This window comes from Lolium rigidum, chromosome 5 (assembly GCF_022539505.1).
Source record: "Lolium rigidum isolate FL_2022 chromosome 5, APGP_CSIRO_Lrig_0.1, whole genome shotgun sequence".
In the NCBI taxonomy this organism is placed as follows: domain Eukaryota; kingdom Viridiplantae; phylum Streptophyta; class Magnoliopsida; order Poales; family Poaceae; genus Lolium; species Lolium rigidum.
In genome coordinates, this window is record NC_061512.1 from 247,404,438 (window position 1) to 247,431,654 (window position 27,217).

General features: G+C 45.0%; 1 protein-coding gene, 9 non-coding genes and 8 pseudogenes across 10 annotated transcripts; 17 read left to right on the forward strand and 1 right to left on the reverse strand.

Moving 5' to 3' along the window:
- The first annotated feature begins 188 nt into the window (after positions 1-188).
- LOC124658586 lies at positions 189-305 on the forward strand (annotated as a pseudogene).
- A 192-nt stretch (positions 306-497) lies between these two features.
- On the forward strand, positions 498-618 carry LOC124658627. Its single transcript, XR_006989335.1, has one exon. It is a non-coding gene; the product is annotated as a 5S ribosomal RNA (ribosomal RNA).
- Positions 619-789: 171 nt separating this feature from the next.
- LOC124658491 lies at positions 790-909 on the forward strand. Its single transcript, XR_006989226.1, has one exon. It is a non-coding gene; the product is annotated as a 5S ribosomal RNA (ribosomal RNA).
- A 187-nt stretch (positions 910-1,096) lies between these two features.
- On the forward strand, positions 1,097-1,215 carry LOC124658602 (annotated as a pseudogene).
- A 187-nt stretch (positions 1,216-1,402) lies between these two features.
- On the forward strand, positions 1,403-1,523 carry LOC124658616. The gene has a single exon (XR_006989324.1). It is a non-coding gene; the product is annotated as a 5S ribosomal RNA (ribosomal RNA).
- Positions 1,524-1,707: 184 nt separating this feature from the next.
- Positions 1,708-1,824, forward strand: LOC124658607 (annotated as a pseudogene).
- A 186-nt stretch (positions 1,825-2,010) lies between these two features.
- LOC124658598 lies at positions 2,011-2,128 on the forward strand (annotated as a pseudogene).
- Positions 2,129-2,312: 184 nt separating this feature from the next.
- LOC124658562 lies at positions 2,313-2,429 on the forward strand (annotated as a pseudogene).
- A 185-nt stretch (positions 2,430-2,614) lies between these two features.
- LOC124658515 lies at positions 2,615-2,732 on the forward strand. Its single transcript, XR_006989245.1, has one exon. It is a non-coding gene; the product is annotated as a 5S ribosomal RNA (ribosomal RNA).
- Positions 2,733-2,915: 183 nt separating this feature from the next.
- LOC124658527 lies at positions 2,916-3,033 on the forward strand. Its single transcript, XR_006989256.1, has one exon. It is a non-coding gene; the product is annotated as a 5S ribosomal RNA (ribosomal RNA).
- A 184-nt stretch (positions 3,034-3,217) lies between these two features.
- LOC124658539 lies at positions 3,218-3,336 on the forward strand (annotated as a pseudogene).
- A 186-nt stretch (positions 3,337-3,522) lies between these two features.
- Positions 3,523-3,639, forward strand: LOC124658551 (annotated as a pseudogene).
- A 187-nt stretch (positions 3,640-3,826) lies between these two features.
- LOC124658503 lies at positions 3,827-3,944 on the forward strand. Its single transcript, XR_006989235.1, has one exon. It is a non-coding gene; the product is annotated as a 5S ribosomal RNA (ribosomal RNA).
- Positions 3,945-4,124: 180 nt separating this feature from the next.
- LOC124658611 lies at positions 4,125-4,244 on the forward strand. The gene has a single exon (XR_006989321.1). It is a non-coding gene; the product is annotated as a 5S ribosomal RNA (ribosomal RNA).
- Positions 4,245-4,431: 187 nt separating this feature from the next.
- On the forward strand, positions 4,432-4,549 carry LOC124658574 (annotated as a pseudogene).
- A 187-nt stretch (positions 4,550-4,736) lies between these two features.
- Positions 4,737-4,853, forward strand: LOC124658600. The gene has a single exon (XR_006989312.1). It is a non-coding gene; the product is annotated as a 5S ribosomal RNA (ribosomal RNA).
- Positions 4,854-5,039: 186 nt separating this feature from the next.
- LOC124658485 lies at positions 5,040-5,159 on the forward strand. The gene has a single exon (XR_006989220.1). It is a non-coding gene; the product is annotated as a 5S ribosomal RNA (ribosomal RNA).
- Positions 5,160-24,217: 19,058 nt separating this feature from the next.
- Positions 24,218-26,600, reverse strand: LOC124651392 (probable inactive purple acid phosphatase 29). The gene is made up of 3 exons (XM_047190483.1): positions 26,447-26,600; positions 24,966-25,357; positions 24,218-24,670 (listed from the first exon to the last, which is right to left on the reverse strand). The coding sequence occupies exons 1-3, from the start codon at positions 26,583-26,585 to the stop codon at positions 24,218-24,220; spliced, it is 984 nt and encodes a 327-aa protein (XP_047046439.1). The 5' UTR covers positions 26,586-26,600.
- Between the last annotated feature and the right edge of the window lie 617 nt (positions 26,601-27,217).

The window sequence follows — 27,217 nt, forward strand, 5'->3', positions numbered from 1 at the left end:
CTCTTTGCGTCACGCGGCAACATTCATGGTGAAGTTAGGGCGATATTTTTTTGCGGCACTCGTGTCTCGGCTATAGGTGATGGGAAACGGCGGGGGGGATGGGAAAGCGGGGATGTGCATGGTACCAAATAGGGGGAGAAAAGGAGCGGGAGGGGCAAGCATAAGGGAAAATGAGTGCAGAACATGTCGGATGCGATCATACCAAGACTAAAGCACCGGATCCCATCAGAATTCGAAGTTAAACGTGCTTGGGCGAGAGTAGTACCAGGATGGGTGACCTCCCGGGAAGTCCTCGTGTTGATCCCTCCTTTCTCGTCACGCGGCAACATTCATGGTGAAGTTAGGGCGATATTTTTTGCGGGCACTCGTGCTCGGCCATAGGTGTGATGGGAAACGGCGGCGGGGATGGGAAAGCGGGATGTGCATGGTACAAAATAGGGGAGAGAAGGAGCGGGAGGGGGCAAGCATAAGGGAAAATGAGTGCAGTAACATGCTCGGACTGCGATCATACCAAAGCACTAAAGCACGGGATCCCATCAGAACTCCGAAGTTAATCGTGCTTGGGCGAGAGTAGTACTAGGATGGGTGACCTCCGGGGAAGTCCTCGTGTTGCATCCCTCCTTTTTGCGTCACGCGGCAACATTCATGGTGAAGTTAGGGCACTCGTGCTCGGCTATAGGTGATGGGAAACGGCGGTGGGGATGGGAAAGCGGGATGTGCATGGTACAAAATAGGGGAGAGAAGGAGCGGGAGGGGCAAGCATAAGGGAAAATGAGTGCGTAACATGTCTGATGCGATCATACCAAGATCTAAAGCAACGGATCCCATCAGAACTCCAAAGTTAAGCGTGCTTGGGCGAGAGTAGTACTAGGATGGGTGACCTCCTGGGAAGTCCTCGTGTTGCATCCCTCCTTTATGCGTCACGCGGCAACATTCATGGTGAAGTTAGGGCGATATTTTTTGCGAGCACTCGTGCTCGGCTATAGGTGATGGGAAACGCAGCGGGGATGGGAAAGCGGGATGTGCATGGTACAAAATAGGGAGAGAAGGAGCTGGGAGGGGCAAGCGACAAGGGAAAATGAGTGCGTAACATGCCTGATGCGATCATACCAAGACTAAAGCAATCGGATCCCATCGTAACTCCGAGTTAATCGTGCTTGGGCGAGAGTAGTACTAGGATGGGTGACCTCCTGGGAAGTCCTCGTGTTGCATCCCTCCTTTTGCGTCACGCGGCAACATTCATGGTGAAGTTAGGGCGATATTTTTATGCGGGCACTCGTGCTCGGCTATAGGTGATGGGAAACGGCGGTGGGGATGGGAAAGCGGGATGTGCATGGTACAAAATAGGGGAGAGAAGGAGCGGGAGGGGCAAGCATAAGGGAAAATGAGTGCGTAACATGTCGGATGCGATCATACCAAAGCACTAAAGCACCGGATCCCATCGTAACTCCGAAGTTAAGCGTGCTTGGGCGAGAGTAGTACTAGGATGGGTGACCTCCCGGGAAGTCCTCGTGTTGCATCCCTCCTTTTAGCGTCACGCGGCAACATTCATGGTGAAGTTAGGGCGATATTTTTTATGGGCACTCGTGCTCGGCTATAGGTGATGGGAAACGGCGGTGGGGATGGGAAAGCGGGATGTGCATGGTACAAAATAGGGGAGAGAAGGAGCGGAGGGGCAAGCATAAGGAAAATGAGTGCGAACATGTCGGATGCGATCATACCAAAGACTAAAGCACCGGATCCCATCGAACTCCGGGTTAGCGTGCTTGGGCGAGAGTAGTACTAGGATGGGTGACCTCCTGGGAAGTCCTCGTGTTGCATCCCTCCTTTTGCGTCACGCGGCAACATTCATGGTGAAGTTAGGGCGATATTTTTTTGCGGGCACTCGTGCTCGGCTATAGGTGATGGGAAACGGCGGTGGGGATGGGAAAGCCGGATGTGCATGGTACAAAATAGGGGAGAGAAGGAGCGGAGGGGCAAGCATAAGGGAAAATGAGTGCAGAACATGTCTGATGCGATCATACTCAAGCACTAAAGCACCGGATCCCATCGAACTCCGAGTTAAGCGTGTTTGGGCGAGAGTAGTACTAGGATGGGTGACCTCCGGGAAGTCCTCGTGTTGCATCCCTCCTTTTTGCGCCACGCGGCAACATTCATGGTGAAGTTAGGGCGATATTTTTTGCGGGCACTCGTGCTCGGCTATAGGTGATGGGAAACGGCGTGGGATGGGAAAGCGGGATGTGCATGGTACAAAATAGGGGAGAGAAGGAGCGGAGGGGCAAGCATAAGGGAAAATGAGTGCGTAACATGTCGGATGCGATCATACTCAAGACTAAAGCACCGGATCCCATCGAACTCCGGTTAAGCGTGCTTGGGCGAGAGTAGTACTAGGATGGGTGACCTCCTGGGAAGTCCTCGTGTTGCATCCCTCCTTTTACGTCACGCGCAACATTCATGGTGAAGTTAGGGCGATATTTTTTTGCGGGCACTCGTGTCTCGGCTATAGGTGATGGGAAACGGCGGTGGGGATGGGAAAGCGGGATGTGCATGGTACAAAATAGGGAGAGAAGGAGCGGGAGGGGCAAGCATAAGGGAAAATGAGTGCGAACATGTCGGATGCGATCATACCAAGCACTAAAGCACCGGATCCCATCGTAACTCCGGTTAAGCGTGCTTGGGCGAGAGTAGTACTAGGATGGGTGACCTCCTGGGAAGTCCTCGTGTTGCATCCCTCCTTTTGCGTCACGCGGCAACATTCATGGTGAAGTTAGGGCGATATTTTTTTGCGGGCACTCGTGCTCGGCTATAGGTGATGGGAAACGGCGGTGGGGATGGGAAAGCGGGATGTGCATGGTACAAAATAGGGAGAGAAGGAGCGGAGGGGCAAGCATAAGGAAAATGAGTGCGAACATGTCTGATGCGATCATACCAAGCACTAAAGCACCGGATCCCATCGAACTCCGGGTTAAGCGTGCTTGGGCGAGAGTAGTACTAGGATGGGTGACCTCCTGGGAAGTCCTCGTGTTGCATCCTCCTTTTGCGTCACGCGGCAACATTCATGGTGAAGTTAGGGCGATATTTTTTTGCGGCACTCGTGCTCGGCCATAGGTGATGGGAAACGGCGGTGGGGATGGGAAAGCGGGATGTGCATGGTACAAAATAGGGAGAGAAGGAGCCGGAGGGGCAAGCATAAGGGAAAATGAGTGCAGAACATGTCGGATGCGATCATACTCAAAGACTAAAGCACCGGATCCCATCGAACTCCGAGTTAAGCGTGCTTGGGCGAGAGTAGTACTAGGATGGGTGACCTCCTGGGAAGTCCTCGTGTTGCATCCCTCCTTTATGGCCACGCGGCAACATTCATGGTGAAGTTAGGGCGATATTTTTTATGGGCACTCGTGCTCGGCTATAGGTGATGGGAAACGGCGGTGGGGATGGGAAAGCGGGATGTGCATGGTACAAAATAGGGGAGAGAAGGAGCGGAGGGGCAAGCATAAGGGAAAATGAGTGCAGTAACATGTCGGATGCGATCATACCAAGCACTAAAGCACCGGATCCCATCGAACTCCGGGTTAAGCGTGCTTGGGCAGAGTAGTACTAGGATGGGTGACCTCCTGGGAAGTCCTCGTGTTGCATCCCTCCTTTTTGCGTCACGCGGCAACATTCATGGTGAAGTTAGAGCGATATTTTTTGCGGGCACTCGTGCTCGGCTATAGGTGATGGGAAACGGCGGTGGGGATGGGAAAGCGGGATGTGCATGGTACAAAATAGGGGAGAGAAGGAGCTGGGAGGGGCAAGCATAAGGGAAAATGAGTGCGAACATGTCGGATGCGATCATACCAAGACTAAAGCACCGGATCCCATCGTAACTCCGAGTTAAGCGTGCTTGGGCGAGAGTAGTACTAGGATGGGTGACCTCCTGGGAAGTCCTCGTGTTGCATCCCTCCTTTTTGCGTCACGCGGCAACATTCATGGTGAAGTTAGGGCGATATTTTTTTGCGGGCACTCGTGCTCGGCTATAGGTGATGGGTGGGGATGGGAAAGCGGGATGTGCATGGTACAAAATAGGGGAGAGAAGGAGCGGGAGGGGCAAGCATAAGGGAAAATGAGTGCAGTAACATGTCGGATGCGATCATACTCAAGCACTAAAGCACCGGATCCCATCGAACTCCGAAGTTAAGCGTGCTTGGGCGAGAGTAGTACTAGGATGGGTGACCTCCTGGGAAGTCCTCGTGTTGCATCCCTCCTTTTTGCGTCACGCGGCAACATTCATGGTGAAGTTAGGGCGATATTTTTTTGCGGGCACTCGTGCTCGGCTATAGGTGATGGGAAACGGCGGTGGGGATGGGAAAGCGGGATGTGCATGGTACAAAATAGGGGAGAGAAGGAGCGGGAGGGGCAAGCATAAGGGAAAATGAGTGCGAACATGTTGGATGCGATCATACCAAGCACTAAAGCACCTGATCCCATCGAACTCCGAGTTAAGCGTGTTGGGGCGAGAGTAGTACTAGGATGAGTGACCTCCTGGGAAGTCCTCGTGTTGCATCCCTCCTTTTTGCGTCACGCGGCAACATTCATGGTGAAGTTAGGGCGATATATTTTTGCGGGCACTCGTGCTCGGCTATAGGTGATGGGAAACGGCGGTGGGGATGGGAAAGCGGGATGTGCATGGTACAAAATAGGGAGAGAAGGAGCGGGAGGGGCAAGCATAAGGGAAAATGAGTGCAGAACATGTCGGATGCGATCATACCAGCACTAAAGCACCGGATCCCATCAGAACTCCGAGTTAAGCGTGCTTGGGCGAGAGTAGTACTAGGATGGGTGACCTCCGGGAAGTCCTCGTGTTGCATCCCTCCTTTTGCGTCACGCGGCAACATTCATGGTGAAGTTAGGGCGATATTTTTTTGCGGGCACTCGTGCTCGGCTATAGGTGATGGGAAACGGCGGTGGGGATGGGAAAGCGGGATGTGCATGGTACAAAATAGGGGAGAGAAGGAGCGGGAGGGGCAAGCATAAGGGAAAATGAGTGCGAACAGGTCGGATGCGATCATACCAAGCACTAAAGCACCGGATCCCATCAGAACTCCGAAGTTAAGCGTGCTTGGGCGAGAGTAGTACTAGGATGGGTGACCTCCTGGGAAGTCCTCGTGTTGCATCCCTCCTTTTTGCGTCACGCGGCAACATTCATGGTGAGATATTCTCGGACGTCCGATCCGGGTTCTTCGGATCCTGAAGTGTTAGAGGGAGAATTGCATCTGTGGATCTTAAAGGAATGGATCACTCTCACATCGGCAGAAGGAGTTCCTCTAATCGGTAAATTCTTGACTGATAATGAAATCTTGAAGATTGGATCTGTAGTACAATTCTCCTCTTTTGAAGCCAAAGTGGTTAGATGCATCCTCTCACCTTGCATGGAGGAAAATTGCACGTTGGATCTTAATTTACCAGAGGTATATGACTCTTCTGACGTGCCACATCTTGTGAAGACGTGGAAGATTTCTTACTCCACGATCAGGGATCTAGATCGGGGTAGAATGAAATTCTATGATGGTTCCCTATGTCTGTATGAGGATTTGCTCATGCTGAAAAATGCGAAGGGTGAGCGTGTGGGTTTTAGACCAAAAGAGAGGAAAGATCTCTTCACTGTGGGTGCTAAGCTCTTTTTCCCTAAGCATGTTGTCAGGATGGGACTGCCTATGTTCATCCCAACAAACTCTCAAGTAGGAGACTTGACAAAGGAGAGATCTGAAAATGTGGAGTTGTCACAACACCAGGACGAGACTATGAGGGTGACTACATCACCTGATGATAGTAGGCAGCACTCTCACTTCTCTGAGGATCACGGAGCACTGAGCCCTGGTTTTAGTTTCTCCCATGGTAGGAATTTTGCCAGTGATGTGCTTGCTAAATTTCAATCTACTGTGGCTCCTTCGGCAGATTCGGGACATTTTATGATGGTAGTTTCCTTTGGTAGATCGGTCTTCAGATTGGATGAAACTTCAGCTAGTGTGGCATTGGAAGCTGTGATTGGAGGACAGTGTGACCAGCTCAAATTGTCTGGACTAGGAGAAAGAGTATTTTCTTTTTGTGTGGCAAGTAAAGAAGTTGGTTTTCACATATTGAAACTTAGGAAGTTTGCTTCTGCACAATTTAAATGCTTCTTTCATCTCTGGGGACGTGGTGGTCCTAATTGGAAGTGGGAATTTAATCAATGGAAAAAAGAGGTAGAGGATGAATGGACTTTGGTCAGCCCATCTCGGGCCACAGCTAAAAAAGGTTTAGCTGCTCTCAAGATGAATCCTAAGAAGTCTGCAATTGCAAAGAATAGGTTTGAGAAAAGGAAATTGGTGTTTGCTGACAATTTGGATTATTCAGCATGTGTGGGATATTCACAGCCTTCTACTTCTGTTCAATTACCTAAGGATATGTTTATTACAGAGACTTCTCCTCCTATTTCTTTTGGTTCAGTTAAGGCTTTTCCTTTTGCACAGGAAAAAGTGCCTTCTACGGCAGCAGATTCACCTGTCACGTTGGTAACTCCCTCTCCTCCTGATGAGCAGAATAATGTGGAGGTTCAGGCTGGTACTGAGCTTTTGTCAAACCGGTTGGACTCGGATGGCTCGAAAGAGGAGGTGCCTAAGGCTGCTCAAGAGGATTTTGAAAATATGATTGATGAGATGGCATATAGAGTTTGGAATTGTGGTCGGTGTCTTAGTATGGGTCATCATACGCCTGACTGCACCAATGAGATACGTTGTCGGTTGTGTTTTAGCTACGGTCATGTGAGAAAGAAGTGTTTGGCAAATAAAGAAAGAGGGAAAGTTTGGGTGCCTAAAAGGGTACGTATTGGTACAGATTTGGGTACCCGTACGGATAAGGGTGTTGCCGTTTCGGGGGTTGCCGCCTCGGCTTCTGGTACTATTAATGATGCGCTCGACTCCTTGCAACAGTTCGAACACATTAACCCTGTCTCTTCCCCTGTCTCGGCGAGTCCGTCTTCCTTGCAGGCAATGGCGGTTTTCGAGGTGGATCCAACTCCATGGCTCCCTTGGGGGCACCAGATCATCGACGGAGGGCCAACTCGATTGCCACGCACCTTCTACTTCGCCTCGCAAGATCCACCTCCTCGACATCTGGATTACTGCATTGCGATGGTTGATCCTCCGCCGCCGCCGGCAGCAATGGCGCTTTGGAGGGAGCAGGTTCATGATTTCCTCGTCGGGCCGCTGCAACGCAATGTGGTAACGTCCCAGCCCAGTTTATTTGGTGTTGGCCTTTATCAGATGAGTAGCCCCAACTCGGTGAATGCATTAGTACAGCATGGTCAGTACCAGATTCAGAATAGACTGCTGAGGTTTGTGCATGTCGGCGAGGCGCCGCAGAATCATCGTGCGGCGTTGGGGTTTCGTCGTGGTTGGTTGATGTTTCTAGGAGTGCATCCAGATTATCGCAACGATTTTGACATCGCGCAAGCGGTAGCTACTTTTGGTCAGTATCACACCTGGAACAGTAACGATCCTGTCAAAGATAGGGTGCTGGTTTATGCTTCCTTCCCCTCGCCGCAGTTAGTGCCTCGTGATGTTGTGTTTGGGAAATTTGCTACAGTAGGAGGGGCTAAAGAGTCATGGACCGCTCCTGTTTATATACTGACTGCAGAGTTTGCTGAAGCATTGCCCGCTGATGAGGATCCGATGCCACAAGATGGTAACCCTCATCCTTTTCCAGGAGAACTTCAGCCAAACAACAATGTCTTTGTTAATCCACAGTTTCCAGAGATTGGCTGGGATGCAGTGCAGGACGTTGGGCATGATCAGCAAGGAAATCAGGGAGGCCAGCATGATCAGCATGGAGCTTGGGGGCTGATGAACAATGTACAACAAGGAGGTTGGGGTCTGATGGAGAATGACCAACAAGATGCTTGGGAGCAGGGGGAAGTGATACTCCATGACATTCAGGAGTCTATGGTGATCAATCTGTCTGATAGCTCTGGATCTTCTGTTAATATGATGGAAGTGCAGCCACAGGAGGAGGGTATACAGATATTGCATAATGTGCTCAATATTGGGGTGGTGCATACTGTGTTTGGGCCTACCCTACCACCTGAGATGATCTTGGCACAAGCTCTGCAGCAGTCTCTTCCTTCCTGGCTTAGTAAACAAGTGCCTAAGGCTGGACTCTCTGTTCCTTTTGCTTTTCTGAAGAAAGTCTCTGGGACTGGCTTAGTGTTGGAGCTACAAAGGAGAGCTCAGTACTTGGAGAGCATCTTGGACAAATGTAGACTACAGATGCCTATGCTTGAAGGAAGTGATGTGCAAGGGGAAGTGCGACATGAGGTGCTTACTCCCAAACCTAAGAAAAGGAGAGCAAGGGCCACTGCAATCCTTGTCCAATCCACAGAAAGAAGATTTACAAGGAGTTGCCTCAAGATGGATGGATATAGGCCAACTCCTGTTCTAGCTGTGCAGCCTAAGATCAGGAAGAAGGTAAGGGCAAAGAATCTTTTGATGCCTATGGAGCAAGTGGCGATGGAGCAAGATCATGAGGAGGAACAGAGGAGGGAGGAGCAAGCAACACCTGTGCCACCTATTCCTTTGGCTTTGCTGCAGAGAGTGGGTCACTCTTTGGGGATTGCACCTGGAAAATTGAGCAAGGAACAGCTTGAGGCTGCCCCTAATGATGATCAAGGAAAGGAGTCGTCCAATGAATAAGTTGCAGATGTTATTCAGTGTATGGCAGTATGAATGCTGTTGGTGGCATGCTTTTGAAGTATGGGTGTCATGTGTGGCTTTTGTGTTGATATTTTGTGTTGGTGGCAGTGGAGTCTATGTCCTTATCAGTAATGTGATCATGGTGTATGAACTTTTAAAGCACTCTTATATTATGGGGTCTGTTGGCATTATGTGTCAACTTGGTGCAGTATTTATATTTGTTTTTGATGAGTGCTGTGTATAAGCGAAAATGGCGTGTGTTCTGTTGGAATGTGCGTGGCTTGAATTCTGAGAATAGGCAAAGGGAAGTCAGGTCCAAGATTGAGGAAAGTGAGTGTGATGTGATTTGCTTACAAGAAACTAAGTGTGAGTCGTTTGACTGGAACCTTATTCGAAAATTCTGCCCCAAAAGGTTTGACAACTTTGCTTTTTCTCCATCTGTGGGGGCTTCTGGGGGCATACTTGTGCTTTGGAATTCCTCTGTTTTCTCTGGTCTGTTGGTGCAAACAGTCAAGTATGGGGTGCAAGTGAATTTTACTTCTGTTCATAATAATGAGTCTTGGAATTTAATTTGTGTCTATGGGCCTTGTCAAGTGGAAGAAAGGGACAACTTTGTGTCTTGGCTCTATAATTTACATATTCCTGCTGATGAGAACTGGATTATCCTAGGAGATTTTAATTTTGTGAGATCACAAGATAATAGGAACAGGCCTGGAGGTGATATAAATGATATGTTCTTGTTTAATGAAATTATTGGTCATTTGGGGTTGCTTGAATTACCTATTAAAGGTAGAGCTTACACTTGGTCCAACATGCAAAAGGAGCCATTATTAGAGCAGTTAGACTGGTTCTTCACCAGTGCTAATTGGATATCAGACTATCCCAATACCATGGTGTTTCCTCTAGCAAAAATTGGATCTGATCATGTACCATGTGTGCTTAATGTTGATACCAACATACCTAAGGCATCAATTTTCAGATTTGATAATTATTGGATTGATATGCCTGGCTTTTTGGAATGTGTTAAGAGTTCATGGAATAAGGGGTCTAAGAAGAGTTATAGCTCAGCTATTCTGACAGACAAATTAAAGACATTAAGGCATGAGTTGAAGAAATGGCATGTTAGCATGGCCAAATTGAAGCAGATGATTAAAAATTGTAATTCAGTGATTTTATCAATGGACTCATTGGAGGAGAAGAGGCCTCTGTATGCAGCTGAATTTAATTTCAGGAAACTTGTTAAGGAGCACTTGGACAACTTACTGCTGGCTGAGTGTAATTATTGGAGAAAACGTTGTACTATTAGGTGGATTCAGCTTGGAGAGGATAACACAAAATTCTTTCATGCCATGGCTACTGAAAGATATAGGAGGAATACAATTTCCATGTTGAGAGATGTGGATGGGAATGAAGTGACTGATCATGATAGTATGGCAGGATTATTTTGGAGGGAATATAAGGATAGGATGGGAAGATCTGAGCCTATATCCATGCAATTTGATTTGGATAGGATTCTACACAAAGTTGATGGATTGCAGGAGCTAACTAGGCCTTTTGAGATAGCAGAGATGGATGGGATAATTAAGCATATGCCAGCAGATAGAGCTCCTGGACCTGATGGGTTTAATGGTTTGTTTTTAAAGAAGTGTTGGCCTATTGTCAAGCAAGATTTTTATAAACTAGCTGCTGACTTTCATGATGAAACTATCCAGCTAAAGAATATCAATGGCTCTTTCATTACTTTGGTGCCTAAGAAGCTCTGTTCCAAGTGCAAGTTAATGATTTTAGGCCTATATCCCTGACAAGTGTGTGTGTGAAATTCCTCACTAAGCTAGCTGCAAATAGGCTACAAGATAAAATCCTTTCCTGCATACATAAGAACCCGTATGGCTTCTTGAGGGGTAGGTCCATCCAAGACTGTTTGGCTTGGTCCTTTGAATATCTTTTTTTGTGTCATGCCTCTAAAAAACCAATCATACTGCTTAAGTTGGATTTTGCTAAAGCTTTTGACACCATTGAGCATGAGGCTATATTGCAAGTCATGAGGTTTAAGGGTTTTAATGATAAATGGATCAATTGGGCTAGGATCATCTTGACAACTGGTACATCCTCAATTCTATTGAATGGTATACCTGGGAAACAATTTGAGTGCAAAAGGGGAGTCAGGCAAGGGGACCCCATTTCTCCTCTATTCTACCTCTTTGGTTCTGACTTGCTGCAGTCTGTGCTGAATGACTTGGTACAGCAAGGTCTTTTGACACTTCCCATTTATACCAATGACCCTGATTTTCCCATTGTACAATATGCTGATGATACCCTGCTTATCTTGCCTGCTGACAAGGATCAGCTGTTGGTCATAAAGGATACTCTGAGGAAGTTCTCTTTATCAACTGGATTAAAGATTAACTTTGATAAGTCCCAGATGCTGCCTATCAATGTTCCAGAGGACCTACTCCAGGAGCTGGTGGCTGTGTTCCAGTGTCAGGTGGGTACAATGCCATTTACCTATTTGGGTTTGCCTGTGGGTACTACTAAACCAACTATCACTGAATTATCACCTTTGGTGTGTCGTCTGGAGAGGAAGTTAACATCCAGCTCTAGTTTTTTATCCCAAGGAGCACGTTTGCAGTTGATTAATTCTGCCTTGTCTTCTATGCCCTCGCATTTTCTGTGCTCACTACAATTGCCTGTTGGGTTGACCAACCAATTGGATAGAATTTTAAGGCAGTGTTTATGGAGAGATAAGGATGGAATGCCCAAGCAATCTTTGGCAGCATGGGAATTGGTTTGTAAGCCTAAATTGAAAGGAGGTTTGGGGATTGTTAACTTCCAAAAGCAGAATGCTGCCTTACTGATCAAATTCCTGGACAAGTTCTATAATAAGAAGGCATTGCCATGGGTTGATCTGATATGGTTTGCACATTACCAAGGTAAGGTGCCTCATGAGGAGAAGTTGTGTGGCTCTTTTTGGTGGAGAGATATTATGAAGCATGTTGATAATTTTAGAGGAGTTGCAGCTGTAATACATGGCACAGGAGATACTTTATCATTCTGGTCTGATAATTGGAGGGTTAATGGATCCTCTTTGCCTTTGAGTCAAAGGTACCCCAGGCTATTTTCCTATGCACTTTTCCCAAATGCTTCTATGTTGGATATGTATCATGCGGAGGACTTGGAGTCCATGTTCTATTGGCCTTTGTCTGTTCAAGCTTATCAGGAGTTGAAGGATGTTAAGCAAATAATCCGGGACAATAGTCTAACACAAGAGAAGGATCAATGGGTGTATATTTGGGGAGACAGTTATGCTCCAGCTAGATTCTATAAACACATTCATGATCACATACAAGTACCGATTGTGTATAAGTGGCTCTGGAAATCATGTTGTATCATGAAGCATAAGGTTTTTGCTTGGCTGTTGCTATCAGATAGGCTGAATACTCAGGATTTGTTGAAGAGAAGGCATTGGCATGTTTCTGAGGATGACCATTGTGTGCTATGTCCAGGAAGAATTTATGAAGATCGAATTCATCTGTTCTTTGAGTGTAACTTCAGCAGGAGAATTTGGAATTACTTACAGATTGAGTGGAAAGGTACTGGTGATATGCAGCTGGTTTTGAATGGAGCAAGGAAGAGTTTTGATAAGCCTTTTTTCATGGAAGTGGTCATTTTGGCTTGTTGGAATATTTGGTTGCTCAGGAATGGGAAGATCTTCAGTGCTGAGGTCTGCTCTTTCACTAAGTGGAAGGGGAAGTTTGTGCATGATATTTCTTTGCTGCAATATAGGATCAAAAGGAAACATAAGGATAGGTTGTCTTCTTGGATTAGGTCTCTGCCTTAGAGCCTTTTTTTTTTCTTGTTCATAGTTTTCTCTTTTTTGCCTCTTGGCTTTTGTATATAACTCTCTTTGATTTGGTTTAATAAATTGCTGTGGGGCTGTTGCCTCACAGTCTTGGGTGTCAAAAAAAAAAAAAAAAGCTCTAGCACAAATATAGCAATCGATGCTTTCCTCTTTGAAGGACCATTCTTTTTACTTTTATGTTGAGTCAGTTCACCTATCTCTCTCCACCTCAAGAAGCAAACACTTGTGTGAACTGTGCATTGATTCCTACATACTTGCATATTGCACTTGTTATATTACTCTATGTTGACAATTATCCATGAGATACACATGTTACAAGTTGAAAGCAACCGCTGAAACTTAATCTTCCTTTGTGTTGCTTCAATACCTTTACTTTGATTTATTGCTTTATGAGTTAACTCTTATGCAAGACTTATTGATGCTTGTCTTGAAGTACTATTCATGAAAAGTCTTTGCCTTATGATTCACTTGTTTACTCATGTCATTACCATTGTTTTGATCGCTGCATTCATTACATATGCTTACAATAGTATGATCAAGGTTATGATGGCATGTCACTTCAGAAATTATCTTTGTTATCGTTTTACCCGCTCGGGACGAGCGGAACTAAGCTTGGGGATGCTGATACGTCTCCGACGTATCGATAATTTCTTATGTTCCATGCCACATTATTGATGATACCTACATGTTTTATGCACACTTTATGTCATATTCGTGCATTTTCTGGAACTAACCTATTAACAAGATGCCGAAGAGCCAGTTGCTGTTTTCTGCTGTTTTTGGTTTCGGAAATCCTAGTAACGAAATATTCTCGGAATTGGACGAAATCAACGCCCAGGGTCCTATTTTGCCACGAAGCTTCCAGAAGACCGAAGAGGAGTCGAAGTGGGGCCACGAGGCGCCGCCACACCAGGGCGGCGCGGCCCAGGCCTTGGCCGCGCCGACCTGTGGTGTGGGGCCCTCGTGTGGCCCCCCGCGTTGCCCTTCCGCCTACTTAAAGCCTCCGTCGCGAAACCCCCAGTACCGAGAGCCACGATACGGAAAACCTTCCAGAGACGCCGCCGCCGCCAATCCCATCTCGGGGGATTTTGGAGATCTCCTCCGGCACCCTGCCGGAGAGGGGATTCATCTCCCGGAGGACTCTTCACCGCCATGGTCGCCTCCGGAGTGATGAGTGAGTAGTTCACCCCTGGATATGGGTCCATAGCAGTAGCTAGATGGTTGTCTTCTCCTCATTGTGCTTCATTGTTGGATCTTGTGAGCTGCCTAACATGATCAAGATCATCTATCTGTAATGCTATATGTTGTGTTTGTCGGGATCCGATGGATAGAGAATACTATGTTATGTTAATTATCAAGTTATTACCTATGTGTTGTTTAAGATCTTGCATGCTCTCCGTTATTAGTAGAGGCTCGGCCAAGTTTTCGCTATTAACTCCAAGAGGGAGTATTTATGCTCGATAGTGGGTTCATGTCTCCGTGAATCTGGGGGAGTGACAGAAACCCCTAAGGTTATGGATGTGCTGTTGCCACTAGGGATAAAACATTGATGCTATGTCCGAGGATGTAGTTATTGATTACATTACGCACCATACTTAATGCAATTGTCTGTTGTTTTGCAACTTAATACTGGAAGGGGTTCGGACGATAACCTGAAGGTGGACTTTTTAGGCATAGATGCAGCTGGATGGCGGTCTATGTACTTTGTCGTAATGCCCAATTAAATCTCACTATATTTATCATGACATGTATGTGCATTGTTATGCCCTCTCTATTTGTCAATTGCCCGATCGTAATTTGTTCACCCAACATGCTTTTATCTTATGGGAGAGACACCTCTAGTGAACTGTGGACCCCGGTCCATTCTTTTATACTCGAAATACAAATCTGCTGCAATACTTGTTTCTACTGTTTTCTTGCAAACAATCATCTTCCACACAATATGGTTAATCCTTTGTTACAGACAAGCCGGTGAGATTGACAACCTCACTTGTTTCGTTGGGGCAAAGTACTTTGGTTGTGTTGTGCGGGTTCCACGTTGGCGCCGGAATCTCTCGGTGTTGCGCCGCACTACATCCCGCCGCCATCAACCTTCAACGTGCTTCTTGGCTCCTCCTAGTTCGATAAACCTTGGTTTCTTTCTGAGGGAAAACTTGCTGCTGTGCGCATCATACCTTCCTCTTGGGGTTCCCAACGAACGTGTGAGTTACACGCCATCAGAAATGCAAACTTGACAAGATGTTGATTGTGCAACAATCCCACAATGACAAGAGTGGACTTGGATTCAACTCCAACAACAAGAACAAGTCCAAGATCAACAAGATTAAGAAGGGCCAATTACAAGTCAAAGACTCGGCCAAGATTGTTTGCTTCAAGTGCAAAATTGAAGGGCATCATGTTAGATCTTGCCCTTTGAAAAAGAAGCAAAAAGGGAAGCGGCCTCAAGCTCAAACTCATATTCAACCTCAAGTTGAAGAAATGCCACTTCCCAAGAAGAATCAAGCCAATGCTCCCATTGTGGAGAAATCAAGTGAGAAGAAAGAGAAGAAAAGAACTTGCTACATATGTCGCGAGAAGGGCCACATCTCCTCCTTTTGCACTATTGGTACCTCATCCAACTCTATCACCATTGATGATGTTTATTCCCTTCGTAAGGATGAGGGTGGCAATGTGTTTGCCAAATATGTTGGTGCTCAAAGTGGTGTCAAGAAGAGAACCATTTGGGTTGCCAAGCCTATTGTGACTAACCCCTTAGGACCCAACTTAGTTGGGGACCAACAATCCAAAACTTGATCAATAGGTGCTTGTTGGAGGGCATTGGAGACTTGGCTACATCATGAAGAATTAAGGGATCTTCATCATTTATATTATCTCAAGCCAAGTCTTTTGGTTATCTTGCTTCTATCATATATTCAATGTTCCTCCTTGCGGTAACATGTGCTCAACTCATTTATATTGAAAGTTACTCACCCCTTTGCATGTGTTAGTTTTGTTCCTAACATGTGTTTGTATATGTTGTGCTTCCTACTTGTTTTGCTTGACAAATCAAGTCTATGCATGTTGGGCTGCACACCATGTATTTGTGTTTGTGTTGGAGCCTCTTTGCATTTGTTGTATCTTATATGGCTCTTATGAGCGATTAATGGACTATCCCATTTTGGGGGAGTGATATTCCTTTGGGAATTTCACGATCCTAACAATGTGTGTACATGAGGAATATCACTTAGAATTGATATTGCAAGATTATCTAGTCGCTATGTGGTATGTCATCTTCATGAGAAATTCAAATTCTAATGTCCATTAATATCTCTAGCTGGATCTTATTTGCCTCTTCTGAAAATAAATTCCTTATTACATTATGGGGGAGTAATAAGCTTTGTGCATATTACAAGCCTAGAAAATGTGAACATTTGAGGTTGTGTCACATAGAATTGATACCGTAAATTATCTCTCTCCTATGTGGCATATTTGCTCAAACAAGTTCCAATTTCCTTAAATGGCTTCATTGCTAATATCTTTGTGGATCTTATTTGTGAAAGTTTTTCTTGGCATGGTTTGTCACAACATGTCCCTCAATACATTTTTGGAAAACCATGTGCTTCAGGTCATACTATTTATTGCTTCGTATATTGGTATGAATACTATTAATTGCTTTGCATGTTGGTATGAATACTATTAATTGCTTTGCATATTGGTATAACTAATTGAAGCTATCAAGAAACTCTCTTTGCATGATGGGTAAATCTTATCTTTTACCATATGCTTTATTTGTTGTAAATATGATCTTTCGTATACTTACAAACTACCACCGGGAAATATTTCCTAATACCTCTTATCCTAGGATAATTGGCAATCTATTATGAGGTAGATTTTTATTGATCATATTTACATTGGCTCTTGCGTATAAATTTCCTTATTCAATGCCATGAATTTGTTGTGCTTTGACTCCCATGTGTCTTCCTTGCATCTTATGGATCTAATTTGTCTATTCAAACTTTCATAGCATTTTTAGTAGATATAGGTAGCATGATGATCCTAGTGTTGTGCATTTTGTATTCATATGCAAAATCCTAGATAATTCACTAATCTTGGGGGAGCTCTCCTATATTTGTTAGAATGTTTAACATCTCTTGATCATTATCAAGAATTTGGTTTTGGGAGACAAAACTTTTCTTTTTGGTACTTTGTGCCATCATAAAAAGTGTTGAGGGTTTGGTTTATTTGTTGGAACCTTGCTATCTTGGGAGTTGGTTATCTCATTCCTTTGTTTTTCGATTTAATTAGCTTCTTATAATGAGATAATTCTTTGGAGTCAATCTTGTGTTGATTTGATTCTTTGATATAATTTGGACAACCATTGTTTCTTGATTTATTTGGTGTTTTGTTCAAATTGTATCTTCGTTTGGTTCTTGAAAGTATTGTGCATGCATATTTAATATATGTATATCTTATGGCATGCGTTACTTTCTTTGATCCAATATATAGGGTAAACTCCATCAAAGCCTAATTTGATTAAGATGTGCATGAAATTCAATTTCATATTTATATGCACATAGTTTTGTGGAGTTTGTCCTATATGTTGTAGTGTATCTAACTACTTTGGACCCAATTAGTTTGGGAACCATTTTGTACTTAATTTTGTTTTAGGTACAAGGAGATACATTGGATGCTTGTCTCACACTTAGGAAGATGTTGAGACTCAATGGTAATTTGAGGCAAGTTAGGATGATCAACGAACTCATATCTACTACATCCACACCAATGCTATCTCGGTAACAAGTATCTTCTCATGCATATTTTTCTAGCATCCAACCGTGTGGTTGCATCTTGGCATGAATCTCTTGATTTGCAAATATTGTGCTTCTTGCAAAAGTCTTAATGAAACCTCTTTATTGTGAATGTGAGTAATTTGAGATGAGTGCATTTGTTGGGAAGTATATTAAATCATGCTCATGATTCATCCATCCCAACTATGCCTATCTAGCAATTTTATTGCATATCACTTCCTCAAGGCTCTCACATGTGCAATATAGATGAAAGTGCAAATTTAGTTATTTCTTTTGGTATCCTCGTTTGTGATACTTGTTGCCTTTCTCAATGCATCCCAACTATCTTCTATCCCTTGTTGATATTTGTGATGTATTTTAGATGTTTGTGGTTGAAGTTCATGAATGTACAATAAGATAAAATTGAGCCTTTGGCCATGCTATTAAGCAAAAATTCTTATTGGTATATTGCATGACTTCATTTTGGATATCATGCTATATTTCTTGCGTATCTATTTTGTGTGTACATGTTTCTTTGTGGATAAACATCTTAGTGATTTTTTCCACTTAGTGAAACTTATACACATAAGAGATCATACATCTTCATTTGATATCTTATTTATTTGTTTCATGTTGATTGGTCATGCTAAGCAATATAATACATTGAAGACTATGATGATGCTATTTTCTCATCCTTGTAATAGTCCTATAATATGCTTTGTCATGCCTTTCACATATCCTCTTGGTTGAGCCTTTTATTATGGTGCCTCTTACTTGTTGCTCAACCATTTGTTTGTTGCAAGTGTTAAGCTTATTTTTCTATCTATGATCTATTGCAAATGTTTGTGTTTTAAATGGTAATGAGGAAGTGAGGATTCCATGTTATGCATATTGTATTCAAATACAACATTTTGATTTATGCATGTACCTTGGGGAGCCTCCTCATTTTATTAAAGCACTATTTTATGGTGATCATTAGAGTTTAATTCACTTGATATCTTTTGTTTTTAATGATATTATGGGAGTGATGATTCCATGTTTGTGCACTTTATACTCCAATGCAAATTGTCTAGTTTTGTGCACAAACCTTGGGGAGCTTCCTCATATTATTTAGAGCAATCTTCTTGATCTTATCATAATATATATATTTCTTTTGGTATCTTCTTTGTGGTTCATTTGGTTGCTTGCTTCATTTGTTGAGGCTTCTTGACTTTGTTATCTTTTTGCAATCTTTGATCCTCTCTATAGTGTGATTCCTTCTGAATATTCATCACTGGATACGCGCATTTGATTTCACTCAAATTGTGAGAAATGCACATGGTATGGAGGAACTCTCACTATATTGGCCTTCTAAATTTTTCACCCATTTCGGCAATTGGTGCCAATGGGGGAGAAGCTTGGACGGTTTAAGGGAATTTGGTTATGTCTTTGCTTTGTGCTTAAGCATGTGCCTTTGTTGCATTGCATCTTGTTGCTTTGCATAGTTGAATATTTAGAGAAAACTCCACTAGGCTTTGAATGACAATGCATGCTCTTGCATATATTATGGGGGAGTTTGCTCTATATATTCAACTTGTTTGTTACTTAAATTCCTTATATAAACCCTCTCAAAGAGATTGTCATCAATTACCAAAATGGGGAAGATTGAAAGTGCATGGAGCCCCCATGTGTGGTTTTGGTAATTAATGACAATCCCTATGGACTAATGTTTGCATTGAGTTATATTTGTAGGAGTTGTCCATAGGCAATGCTTGAACCATATGTTGACTTTAAGGTTGCAATAAGAAGAAATTGATGAAGGATATCAAGTATCAAGTATGTCTTGAAGATGAAGATGAAGTGAGCCCTCAAGTTACTTCAAGACATCAACATGATGAAGAATGAAGAAATGAAGTGCATGTTCAAGATGAGCCAACTCGAAGAGATCATATGCTTGAAGCTTGCCATCCATATGGTGATCATGGATATGTGAATATGCACCGAAGAAGTAGCTCTCCCATAGTGGAGTATGGGGGAGCATTTCGCATGACTTCATCAAGCAAGCACAATCAAGAAAGGCATTCCATGTTGTTGCGGTCAAGACCGTCATCATCAAGCTCAAGTGGAATGCGCAAGGTTAAGGTTTGCTCTTGATAGGGTTTCTTTCTCACCGGTCTCATGGTGTAGTTGGAGACCGGTTTATAGTTTTGTTGTCGTACTATCAAGAGGGCTCTCGAGTGAGTAACTCGATCGTATCCTTCGGAGAGCTCAAACCTTTGCATCCTTGTATCATCTTTCTTGGTTGTTATTTGGATATTATCCATATGGTGTTTTAGAGCTTGTGCTTATTATCATGACAAGCTCGAGTTCATCGAAAACGGATTCCGCATGAATCACTTGTTGCGTTTTCGATATTGAAGTTTTTCTCGGTTTCTCGTATTGAGAGGTTTCACTCTAAAATACATAGAAAAACCTACCCCACTCATTCTTAAGCTTTTCACTCTTTGTGGGGTAGCTCTTGTTATCTTCTTTACAACAAAATTGGTTTCACCTAAATCCGAGTTTCCTAACTCAAGTTGTTGCATTTTCGAGGTTGGAGGTTTTACCGGCATGTATTTTTTAGATAGGTCAAACCTTTTATCATTTATTTCTATCCTACCTTACTGGACTATGATGGTTCCCTGCATGGTCTTGTAGAGCTTGTTACTAGCTTCGAAACGATCCCAAGATCATCAAAATCGGAGTCCGGATGCAAAAGTTATTCAAGTTTCCGTGAAGCAGTTTTTTGGCCGGAAGTTCCGGTGGCCGGAACTTCCGCCCTACTTCCGGTGAACTTCCGGAAATGACGATTCTGCACGCAAAAGTATACTGTAAGAGCATCTCCACTCGTCCCCCCGAACAGGCCCCCGGCGAGCGTTTTTTCCATCCGGACGGCGTAATTCGGCCCAGTCGCGCCCCGGTTCCTCGTTTTCGTCCGGATTTGGGCCTAAATTCATCCGGCGATCCCACGCCATCCCCGGCCCCCCGGGGAGCGCTCGGGGACTCCGGACGAAACGAAAGCGCGCGTGGCCCCAACTTGTCGGCGACAATGGCCTCCGATCTACGGCAATACCCTCGTCTTCCCGATCTACGGCAATACCCTCGTCGAATGATCTACGGCAATACCCTCGTCGAACGAAAGCTTTGAACTCTCAAGTGGTGCAACATAGATAGATTATATATATTTCGAATATAATTCGAATAAACATAAAAATTACATATAAAAACTTTAAAACAAACTTAAACTACTTCTTCTTCCTACATGGCCCCGCCTCATCGTCGTGGCGGCGACGCTTCGGCTCGTCACCTCCTCGTCGGAGGAAGTTGAGTCCTCCTCCTCGTCGGTGGCCTCGGCCTCTTCGTCGTCCTCCTCCTTTTCCTCGGCCTCTTCCTCCTCCTTTTCCTCGGCCTCTTCCTCGGCCTGCTCCTTGGCCTCTTCGTCCTCCTCCTCGTCCTCCTCGTCATCATCCCATTCGTCCTCGGCCGGCCGGCGGAGGGGAATCGTCGCTGCTGGACGATGCAGCTTTATCCCACCAATGGCGCCATCCGGGCGGCTTCCCTCGCCGTCGGTGTCCGATGGCCAAGAGAGATCGCTCATGGTTGACGGAGGATGGTGACGAGAGAACAGATGAATGGCGTCGGCCGTCGGAAACCGTATATGTAGGTCTCTCGACTAAGAGCGGCGGTTGCTCTTCCGCGGAGTTCGTGCTCCATTACGGCGTTTCTCGCATCGAGGCCACTTCGACCGTTCCCGACGAGTCGTTTCGGCTCTCCAGACCACTTCGCGACGGTTCAATGCGTCGAGGAACTCCGACGATTGCCCTTCCCGGTGACTCGCGCCGTCGCTATGCACGCGGTGGGTGCGCGTCCATGGGCTCGCGGCTGGAAAAATGGGCCTCCCCAGGCCAAAAACTACATCCATCCGGCGCTAAATAACGCCGGATTTCGGCTTGGGGAGCCCCAACGGCTGGGGATGCTCTAAGCATTCCGGGGACGCCCTACTTCACCCGGAAGTTGGCCGGAAGTTCCGGGGGGCGGAAGTTCCGCCCCAAATGGCCGGAAGTTCCGGTTTTGACGAGTTTTCTGCATAACGGGCAGATTTCTCTTGCCCTATTTAAGGGGGTCTTCTTCCCCAATGTTAGCCATCCGTTTGAGCTCGTTTTAGCCCCATTGTTGACCTTCTTTGAGCTTGCTATCTCCCTCTCCCTCCCATGAATCTTGCATCTATTTGAGAGAAAGATAGAGGAGATCTAGATCTACATCTTCACCAATCAAATCCCTCTCTTTGTGAGGGGAATCCACTAGATCTAGATCTTGGAGAAATTTGGTGTTCCTCCTCCTATTTGTTCTTCCTCTCTTATTCCCCCAATAGCTTTTGTAGCTTTGTTGGAATTTGAGAGAGAAGTACTTGAGCATCTTTGTGGTGTTCTTGCCATTGCATTTGGTGCATCGGTTTGAGTTCTCCACGGTGATTCGTGGAAGTGAAAGCAAGAAAGTTGTTACTCTTGGGTTCTTGGAATCCTAGGCGGATTTGAGGCCTTTGTGGCGATTTCTTGGGAGCCTCCAATTAAGTTGTGAATGCGTGCCCCAAGCTTTGTGTAAGGCCCGGTTTCCGCCTCGAAGGAAATCCCTTAGTGGAACCGTGACCTAGGCCTTTGTGGCGAGGGTCACCGGAGAATAAGGTGAGGCGCCTTCGTGGTGTTCGGTGTGTGGTGTGAGTACCGCATCTTGAGGTGAGGCCTTTGTGGCGTTGGTGTGCATCGAGCAACCACACCTCAAGGTGAGCCTCTTGTGGCGTTCGGGAGCACTAAGCCACCGCACCTCTCCACCGGAGATTAGCACTCGCAAGAGTGTGAACTTCGGGATAAATCTTCGTCTCCCGCGTGCCTCGGTTATCTCTATACCCGAGCTCTTTACTTATACACTTTACCTTGTGATAGCCATCGTGCTTGAAGTTATATATCTTGCTATCACATAGTTGCTTGTATTGCTTAGCATAAGTTGTTGGTGCACATAGGTGAACCATAGTATATAGGCTTTGGGCTTGACAAAGTAAACGCTAGTTTTACTCCGCATTTGTTAAGCCCATCTCATAAAAGTTTTAAATCGCCTATTCACCCCCCCTTTAGGCGACATCCGTGTCCTTTCACTATCCCCCTCACATGCTGCAGCTGCCGCAGCAGCCGACAGCTGCAGGTGGGCGCCAGGCGACAGGGTGGGCTGCAGACGCTGCTCACGAGGCCACGGCGCGCCAGGCATGGCCGCTGCGCCCAATGGCGTCGCGCCAGCTGTGGCGTGGCTTTCCAATGGTAGCTCTAGGCCTGCCGCCCCTGCCCGCGCTGATCCCCAGGATGCAGCCGACCAGATCTTCACTGATCCCGGTGCAGCATCAACATTGAAAGGTGAGACTTCTCTGTTTATATGTAGAGGGGAGAGAGACCTCCCATCTCCAATGAGCCGATCCATGGTCTAATGGCATGTTTAAACTAGGTATAGACAGACCGGCCACCAGCGGGGCGATCTAAAAAGACTGACCCGTCCGCCGCGACCCAACACGCGCCGGCGCGGACAACACGCGTGTCCTTCCGTGTCCACCCACGTGGACCGAGGACCCGTCCGCCGCGAGATTGCATGATCTGCCCTCTCCCGAGGAGAAAGAGGACTTTCTCCTTCAATGTCGCTTCAGAGAAATCCCGAAAATTTATGGCGTAGGTTTTCCTTCGAGGTAGAGAGCTACATAAAAAGGAGGAGGTGAGACGATGCTTGGGGAACCGGGAGGCACCAAGGTGTGGCATGGAAGGTGGGCCGCCATGGGCCCTCCCCAGAGCTTTGTGGCTCTTCTCGGGGCCCTCCCGGGAGCTCCATGGTTCTTCCTCCAGTGCTGACAGCCTTGGTCCTCGTAGAAAACTTTCTATGCATTTTTCCTCCGTTTTTTAGTTCTGTAAGTTCTTTGAAATGGAAAAATATGAAAAATATGTTTTCTGCCTCCTAGACTTAAATACCAAAACATAGCAAATTCGAAAGAAAATATCTTAAATAGTCTAAACGTGCACAAATAACTCAAGATCAATTCAATTAACATCCTAAACATATGATGCATATCAGTTCGCATACACACATAAAGAAAAAAGGCTTTGTAAGCGTAACATGCTTATAAAGCCTAGATAGAAAGACAAGTAAATGCCTCTGTATGGTGTAACATAATGACAACATTTGTAAGAACACTCAAGCAGCATAACATAAATAATTCATGGATTATTGTTTCTATTGAATAATTGAAACACTTTGCAGGTAATAAACCTATGACTATGAGAGAAAAGAAAAGCCACATTGGCATAATCAACATTCTTATTTTATTTTGTCTTGACAATTGATGCCATTTGCAAAGAATGACATTTGTACTTAACTACAACAAATCCATGATCCACTTTTAGCCTAATGAGAACAATTACACCGGTGAAAACCTGTGGATACAAGTGGCGTGCTATCTGTGTGTTCGTTTACATAGTTAGAAGCTTCGTATGATAGCTGAGTACCAAACAGTGTGCATGATGTGTTATGTGTAGAGGTAGTTTCCCATCCTGAACTCAGCTTCCATCACGATTCTTCTTGCGACTTCCTGTCAATTGGCAACACTCAGATAAGTTGCGGTTCTGAAAACATATGTTAGCTCAATCAAGATAAATAATAGTTTCATATATAGTACTACAAGAGAGTGGATCATGTTACTTATGGCTTCCAGTCTGTTTTACGAGACATGTCCATCCAGATCACTCATACTGTACTAATACAGCTACTTAGGAGTATGTTTAATTATGTTTGCCAGAATTAGCATCATAAGCATACACAGATAGAGGAACTTACCATTAATTAGAGCCTCTTTTCCATAGGACCTCGGTTTCAATTGTGGTGAGACGCCGATCATCAAGCCTCTTCCATGTCTTGATAGACTGCACCCCTTGCCACTCGCCGTCTTGTGTCTTGTCAAGTTGCACAGACACCACCCTTGCTCTCCTTGGCCATCCGGCCATCCCGTACGCATGGTAACCGAACCCACCAGCGTAGCACAGCTGAATGCCAGTGAGGTTCCCGCAGAAGTCGTTCAAGTGATCGTGTCCTACAAAGGCCGCCTTCACGTCTCCAGCTTCCACCATGCTGGTAAAGAATCCGGAGTTGATTGACGCTGAACTGATAGGGTCCTGTTGTACTCCTGTCCTATTGGATGATGTGAAGCTTCCGAACTCTGGCAATGGAATGTGAAAGTATGCAAGAGCAGGTGCTGCCTCCTTCTGCTTGGGTTGTTCGTTCGTATAATTTGCCTGCATTTTGTAAGTTATGTTATTATATTTTCTAACATAGGAGGATATGTACATAGCACCAACAAAATGAGCTTGCCGTAAAAGAATTACACTCATCAAAACATTTTGCAACGAACTGTATTCAGAAAATTCAGAAATATAGTGCCAGAGAACAGATATATATAGCTCGGCAGATAATTAATGTGTTGTGGCTAATAGAAAATAGTAGTCAGTATAGAATCAACCTACTCAGTATGGCAGAAGAAAGTACAAGTAGTATATAACCAAGATGGTGACAAATCGCCAACTTATTCACCTGAAGACTAGCAGAGGTTTGCTTGAACCAAGCTTGTTGTGAAGTCTTGATCCAACCGTAACCAGGGATCGACGGCACAGTAGAATAATCGCCACTGTCAAGGAAATACAAGTTGAGCACTGATTTGTCAGCCAGCAGCGTTCCTTCAACCCCGCCAACTTCCAGATTATAATTTCCGTAGCCGTCGATCTCTACCCCTTCTGGATTGAAGCGTGAAAGGGTGTTCTTCATGCCTACAAGGTGTCGCATCACGCCCTCACGCGACAGGGTGCCCTCCTGGTCATGGTTACCCATCACAGCAGCCCAGGGCAGTCTCATGGCAATGGCAGGAGCAATCGCCGCATCCATCGACTTGGCCGAATCGGTTGAGTCCGGGCCATAGATGTTGTCACCTGAACAAGAAATACTGAGAATGAAATCACCTAAGCAAAGATCTTTATCTGATCAGTTTTGCTATATCTTGGTTGACTGCGATTTTTTTTAACTCTCAATCACCTAAAAAAGATACTACAACTGAAACTGCAGTTGCAATTTTCTCTTTAATAACTCAGTCAACTGTGAGTAGCAAATTCTAAAAAAGTCGGTTGCCAAAATTGCAGCCTTGGGAACACCATCAAAGATTATTGCCCACAAAAACAACACGACCCGCTTTGATTGTGCACCGGAAAAAATTGCAGGATTCAAAATTGCTAAATTGCACGTGCGGCATTTCTAAATTGCTGAATTCAATAATTCATACTCCCTTCTTTGTAAATTAATTAAGATGCCTATATGTTTTAGCTAAATTTAAGCTTTGTAAGTTTTAACTAAATGTATAGAAAATAATATTAACACCTACATCATTAACTTAGTATTATTAGAACCACCATGAAAAACTTCATCTGATTCCAGCTAAAAAGTAAACCTGAATTAAGTTTGACTAAACATTTAGTAAATCTATCAACAAATATGGTACTCAGTAGACGTCATATGAAAATAGTTTCCAAAAAACTTGATCAACCTTTACAAGGTTTGACTCTTTTTTAAATAATATAAAGGGAGGTAGCATATTATTGTATTATATGCATTTGGGACTATAAAACTTGGTCAAACTTTTTACAAGTGTTGATTTTTTATATTATTTTTTATTTTACATGTTAACGTATTTTTGTTAAGACTTGACCAAACTTTAGAAGGTTTGACTTTTTCAAAAATATGAACTTTAGAAGGTAAATGAGAGGGGAAGTAGTGGCACCGACGAATTAGCAGCTAATATATTTTTCATATTATATTATATGCATTTGGGACTATAAAAGTTAGTATCTTTTCATATAATAGTTAATCAAATTTTATAAAGTTTAACTTTAATCAAAACCAATATACATTCTAAGTTGAGAGAAGTGAGTAAGTGACAGGGGAAGTAATGGCACCGGCCAATCAGCAGCTAATGGAAGTAATATTAATGAAGCATGGAAGATGGGGGAGAAGAATGGGTCGCGGACCAGTGAAGACGACGAGGTCGGGTTTCTCGGCGCGGAGGACGCGGTGGAGGAAGGCGGTGGTGTTGAGGTCGGAGCAGCCGAGCTGCTGCGCAGGCAGCACGTTCTCGCACGGGGTGCTCCGCCCGTCTGCATAGTGCATGTCCGCCACCTGCAGCACCTTGAACGTCCCGCTCTTTCGCCGGAACCGCAGCCCGCTGGCACCGTCGGCCGCCGCCGCGACAGCGAGGAGCAGGAGGAGGCCGAGGCCGAGGCGAGCGGCCATGCCGGGGGTGCGTGCTTGCAGCTCGCTCGGAGTGGGAGAGAAAAAGTCAAATTCTGTAGTGGCGTAGTGATGGTTGCGGTGCGGATCCCTTTATTCAGTTTTATAGGAGGGAGAGGAGGCCTACGGTGACATGACCGCGTGCCAGGCCGTGGCGCGGGCGGGTGAGCTCAACGCGTACTTCAATTCGTATGAACGCACGAGGTGCCGCGGGCCGTCGCCCACGACGAGGACGAGGACCTTCTAGTTTTTATCTCGGTCTCCGGCGCCGTGGTGCGCGGGATATTCATTTTCCAGTTGGGAACTTGGGATATCCGAACCCAGGCTAGCGGCATGCGTGCCATATTTTGTAGACAGTCGTTTCTGACCATATATTTGTGTGTACTCCGTAGTTTGCTATATACGCCAAGCCAGAGTAGATTTAACTTTATTTTGGCTTGCTCATTCCAACACTCCTTCGGAAGAACATAATCAAATAAGGGTCTGTTTAGCACCTTAGTTTTTTCTTGAAG